The 6,000-nt window shown below is 50.7% G+C and overlaps 1 protein-coding gene across 14 annotated transcripts in view; it reads right to left on the minus strand.

The window, feature by feature from the left end:
• The window catches only part of CAMK2D (calcium/calmodulin dependent protein kinase II delta), a 120,036-nt gene extending 115,265 nt beyond the window's left edge, over positions 1-4,771 (minus strand). For all 14 annotated transcript variants that reach the window (XM_066184853.1, XM_066184847.1, XM_066184850.1 and 11 more), the window contains exons 1-3: positions 4,678-4,771; positions 4,141-4,399; positions 3,381-3,475 (exon numbers count right to left, since the gene is read on the minus strand). In XM_066184853.1, the coding sequence (XP_066040950.1) occupies positions 3,381-3,475; positions 4,141-4,205 (160 nt within the window). In that variant the 5' untranslated portion in view covers positions 4,206-4,399; positions 4,678-4,771. The remainder of the gene's footprint in view (positions 1-3,380; positions 3,476-4,140; positions 4,400-4,677) is intronic.
• Between the last annotated feature and the right edge of the window lie 1,229 nt (positions 4,772-6,000).

The following is a 6,000-nucleotide window of genomic DNA, read 5'->3' on the forward strand; positions in this document are numbered from 1 at the left end:
AGACAGAAAAATGAGGGCTAAACCTTGAAAGAAAATGGGTCTGATTATGTGAAATCAATTCGGATCAAAGCTAAAAGACTCTCAAAAGAGAAGGAAAAAGATGTACAGATAATGGCAAAAAGAGACAATCTGGTCATTATTTGGCATTTGGAAGAGACAGGACAAAAGTAAAGTCACTTCACAGACGTTCACTTTTATCTGCATGACCTTCTACACATGAGAAACAACACAGACAAGCCTAAGCCCTTACTGAAGAGTAATGAAATCCCAAAGACCTTGTCAGATGAAACCATACAGAGCCCAGAACCAGCAAACACGCGTTCTTCCCTTTATTCTTGGTTTTCTGTGTGCTTCTTCATTGCTGCACCTCATTTTAGAAGGGTAACACGCCTTTTTGTGCCCTTCCTTTTTTACAAGCAGCAGCATAATCACCTTGTGCAAGAACATAATCTATTGATAGAAAACTAGCTGTGGATATTCTAGTAGTTTAGACTCCAGCTGACTTAGAAAACACCAAGATCAAAACTCTGAAGAGCACCTTAAGAATACTTGAGAAACAGAGTATATGTGATTATAACAAGCAAAAGCATTTTTGCTATACTGAAAGAGATTCAAACTGCAAACGTTTATAACTTCTACTACTAAAATCTGAAAATCATGGAATTGGAATTGTGTAAGGAACTGATCATCAACTCGAAAGCACCAAGGTTCCTTCTGCTAGAACAGGAGGCACAGCTTCCTTTTCCCCTCCAAATCCCAGCCAAAGCCCATGCCTCTGCACACAGCCAATTTGCCTGAAATTTCCCTGTAACTACACAAGGAAACCGAGGGGAACACACCTTCACTGGCATTAGCTGGGGACCAGATCCGATTTAGAAAGACTACTAAAGTAAAATTTTAGAAAAACCTCCAATAACATTTATGGCTGAGATGAAGAGGGGAAGAAAAGACAACTATTGCTCTGACTGGACTGAAGCAACTTCAGTAATTTCTAACTTCAGAACTACTTTAAGGAAGTTTTGTTTAGCCTTGACTCCTCCACATCATACACTGAAACTGCTCTCATCCAGTGTGGGAACCAGAAAGGCCCAAATTTGGCATTTTATTTGCAAGACTTCAAGGGAAGCAAGCACTAGACAAGGAACACGTTTCCAAGCCAAGAGGACACGTTTCCTCTTAACTCTGCTCACAGATGAAGTTGACCCAACGATTCACACAGGAATGGGTACTTCAGTAGGTCTGACACACAGGAGTGAGCTGCTACCTCCTCACACAGCAGTTCAGATGGAGTAGAACAAAGCTTAGATCTAAAAGCAGCACTTTAATTATAAACTCCATCCCCAGTATCAGCCAGGAAAAAGCATCACAGTTTGAGGCTTTTTCATGTTTAGTTTTTTTGCACCACAAGTGCCATTCAAGTGCACCTTTCTGCAATTAAAAAATTGCCTCAGAAGAATCTAAAGACTTCTCCAAGAAGCTTGCTCTTCAGAAACTGCTTAATAGATTTCAAAGCGCTGAAACCCAAAACAACCTCCACAGAAAACAACCCAGCACGTAAAAAACTGGAATTATTTTTGGGATGTCTGAAAACAGAAAGGCACTGCCTCCATTCACGGAGAGGCATCACGTGCGTTCTGATTCGAAAGGATATTCCCCAGCTCAGCCTCGAAGGGTAACCCCTTCCTTTATGGGTTGAACCCACGGGAAAATCTGTATGAGATTTGCCTCATTCCATTTTATGAGCCAAATTCTCCCAAACTCCTTAACAGAGCACATCCAGGACCAGCTTGGTCCTGCATGAGCGAAGTCCAGAAATTACACCTTGAAATACAGTGCAATCCAAATGATGAGTAATTAGAAAGACCCAGTTTTTCCTCATTTAGCCCAGCATTTCAGGATTTACCCCCTGGCACATTGGTAACCTGCCTACTGGCACATGGTTCAGCACCTGTCACCAGTAACCCAATGATGACCTTGTTAGAGCTTCTCACACTGAAATTTACTCAGATCTGTGACGTCACACTGAATGTGGTGTTTTGTTTTAAGCATCAAAATTCAACGATCCCATTATCATGCTAAACAAATTTTAAAAAATCTGTTTAAAGCAAATTTGGGAAAATATTTATCTCAAGTATTATAAATTTCTTTACCTACCTTCAAGCCGGTAACTGTACAAAAAAAAATTAAATGTAAGTAACCTTTCAAAAATAAAGGAGAAAAATAATCTCACAGGGAGAGTGAGGAGACTTAAACCCAGCGAAAAGTAAATTTTCACCCAACTTTCACCAACTACAAGTAGCAATCACTGAAAGATCTTTATTAGAGAGCAGCATGTTATCAGAACTTGCCCTAAGGTCCTACCCAATGTCCTAAGTCTAAATGGAATGACTTCAAGCTGCAGTTTACCTGCAGTGATTGCTTTGGGCCAGAGGCAGAGCAGCCACAAACACGTTCAGGCTCTGACACTGTTCACTCGCTCACTCCCGTGTCCTTTACCAATTCCCATAAAAACCCTGATAACGTTAAGGGCAAGCGATCCCTGATTCCTGACACCCGGACACAGGCACCCCAGCTGGGAATTAACGAGCAATTGACACGGCAGCGCTAAGACTCCCTTTCCACAACAACAGCCCACACCATGTGGATATTTACCTACAATGTATCATAACAACCCCGCCGCTGCTGCTGACAAGCTGCTGGAAACACACATCAGAGGCAGGGCAGAAACAAGCCGTGCAGCAGCCTTGGAAGAGTAACGCTCCTCACCACTTCATCAGAGTGACTTTCTCCACAACTGTTAGCTCAAAACCCACGGTTTTCTGCCTTATCATAATTTTCTCCTCACTAAAAAGTTTAATCTGAGGTAAAAGTACACTTTTCCTCATTCACTCATGGACAGACAGGCCTTAACGTTCGTGCTTAAATGCAACAGGAACACAGAATACAGTGAAGCTATGATGTTTAAAATAAAATCTGCAATGGAAACATTATTGACCATCCTTCCACCAAAACAAAAAAAAACAAATGAAAACAAAAACAAAAAACCCAAAAAAAAACAAGCTTGCAAAATGCTTCTGACAAATAATTTAGATTCCAAAACGAAGAGACTGCATTATGTTAGATTTTAGTTTTTGGACATCTTTTCTTGAAATGCTTTACAGCAACCTCTGACTTCTGTGCAGTCAATCCATGAAACATTTAACATAGAAAAAAAAAAAAACAGGCATCAAGGGAAAAAAATCAAACCAACAAAATAATTAAAATTGTATTTAAAAAATCTGTTAAAACATCCAGCTATTTTTATCATTTTCTAATGCTTAGCACACGAACGCAAGAAACAGGGAGGAGGCACCATAAACACCAGATTAAAATATACCCACCCCTAGCTGAAAGCTTTTTGGTGTTGATAATTTTGGCAGCGTACTCTTGTCCTGTGGTGATTTTCATACACCTTCTCACGACGGAGAACGCCCCTCTGGAAACCAAAACCGGGCAAAGTGTCAGTCCAACTGAAACACTCCACTGCCATTACCAGCTAACGAGCAGCACGGAGGGGTGTGATGTCGGCAGAATTAAAAAAAAAAAAAAAACAACAACAAAAAGAAGTATTTTCTGATTTTCTGACAGGGACGGTCAGCATTGATTTTATTCAGCTGAACAGTGAACTCTGCGGGGTAGAAGCCGTGTGACCAATGCCGCTAGCTGGGGCGGAGGGCGGGCGGGTTTTCAGGCCGCCCGTGCCGGCACACCGCGGGCGTACGCAGGGCGGCGGTGGCCGTGTCCCCCCTCGGCGGTGGCACCGGGGGGGGCGACACCCAACATGGCGCTCAGGGCTGCGCCCCCCGCCCCGCCGCTGGGGGGAGCCCGCCGCGCTCCGACACCCCTCGCAGAGCGAGACCCTCCCACCCCGCGGCAACCTAAGAGATAAAAATAACAATAAATAATAATAAATAGCGGCACGGGGGGGGATTGAGGGCAGCTCCCCGCCACCCGCCCAGAGCCCTTGGCCGCCCCGGGGCCGTATGGCTGGAGCCCGGGCGCTCTCGGCAGCGGGGAGGGGGCCCCGGGCGCGGCTCCCCACAGGGCTCACGCACCGGCCCCCACAGCCCCCGGTGGCTTCAGCCCCCGTTCCGTCCTTACTTTCCGAGCTCCTCGAAGAGCTGGTACTCGTCGGTGAAGCGTGTGCAGGGGGTCGAGGCCATCATGAGGACGAGCGGCCGCCGGTGACTCCGGCGGCCGTGGACGGCGAGGCGGGGACGGCGGAGGGGCTGTGAGGCGAGGCGAGGTGAGGCGAGGCTCCGCGCCGGCTTCTTCTCCTCCTCTTCCCCGCCACCGCCTCCTCTGGTGACGGCGTTGCCTCCGCGCCCTCCTCCGGTCTTCCCTCTCCCCTCCCCTCACCCTTTAGGGAAGCAAACAAACAAATATTTAAATAAATAAGTAAGAGAATAAATAAATAAATAAATAAATGCGTATCCTCCTCGCTCCCTCACGCCCGCCGGGGAAAGCTAGCGGCAAAAGGGAAAGCAAAACCGGGGCGGGGGGCGCGGCGCTGCCTCCCCTCCCTCTCCCCCTCGCCTCAGCGCCTCAGCCCGTCCGCCGGTGCCGTGCCTCCCCCTAGCGACCCCGGCCCGCGACTCCCTGCCGTCGGGGACGGCGTGACACCCGCGAGAGACTCACGCTGGCGGTCGGAGCACGGGGAGAACCTGCACTCCGTCCTCCCGGGAGCGAACACCGACCTTTCCCCGGGCGCTGCCCCGGGACGGCGGCGGGAGGCGCCCTGAGGGAAGCGGATGCACCTGCGCGCGCCCCCCCCCTCCCCGCCCCGCTCCTCAGTGGCCGCCTGTGACGTCACGCCTCGCCCGAGCGCGAGCGCGCGGTGGTGGCGGCGCGCGGCGGGAAGCGCGTGCGGATGCGCTCGCGGGCAAGGGGCCGTGACGTCACAGGGGCCCCCGCCGCGTGCGGGGAGGGAGAGGAGCGGGAAGGGACAGGGACACACACACACACACACACACACACACACACACACACACACACACACACACCGGGCACTTCGTGACGTCACGGCGGCTCCGGCCGCGCGCGGGGAGGGGGGACACACACACCCCGGGCACCTCGTGACGTCACGGCGGCCCCGGCCGCGTGCGGGGGGGGGCGCACAGGCACAGCGCGCGTGCGCCGGGTCGCGACCGTCACGGCGACCGCGGGGCAGCTGCGCCCGCCCGCCCGCCCGGGAAGGGACCCTGCCGGAGGGACACCCAGCCCCGGGATTGATCCCGCCGGACGGGACCGCCAGGACGGGCAATAAAGCCGTGCCTGCTGCGCAGGGCGCCGGGAAGGGCTGGGGACACGTGTGAAATGTCACAGCAAACAGCTGTCTTGGTCTCTTCCACAGAGCCACAGAATATCCTGAGTTGGAAGGGACCCACAAGGATTATAAAAGTCCAACTCCTGGCCCTGCACAGGATCTCCCAAAAATCCCATCCTGTGCCTGAGAGCATTGTCCAAATGCTCCTGGAGCTCTGGCAGCCTCGGGGCCGTGACCACTTGAACGCGGAACGCGGGGTCACCAGGCCGCCCGAAGGGCGTTTGATCCCTTTCGATGAACCTGAATGGCTTTTGTTCCTTTCTGATCAACGAAGCGAGCCAAGCAAAGAGTTAAACCCTCACCCGCACAGAGCTTTAAGCAGCAGCTTGGGCACAAGCAGAGCTCCACTACAAAAGGCAGCCTGGAGCATCTCCGTCCTCATTTTGCTAAGTGAGAAGACAGACGCGCAAAACACACCCACGGAAGGGCTTTACACTGAACCTCCGGAGTTTCCAGGATCAGCATCCGCAGCTGTGGTCTCACATGAAGACTTAAAACGTGTCAACCCTTCCCAAAAGGAACATGAATGTACGACAGGAATGCCGGAGCCAACACAGGAAGGTAGCTTTCCTCCAGGTGAGGCAGCTGTGCCTTGTACAAACACGCTGAATTCATGACACAAAGGCGGCAGCAAA

Source organism: Chamaea fasciata, unplaced genomic scaffold (genome assembly GCF_029207755.1).
Source record: "Chamaea fasciata isolate MVZ Bird 193981 ecotype frontalis unplaced genomic scaffold, bChaFas1.0.hap1 SCAF_6, whole genome shotgun sequence".
Taxonomy (NCBI): Eukaryota; Metazoa; Chordata; class Aves; order Passeriformes; family Sylviidae; genus Chamaea; species Chamaea fasciata.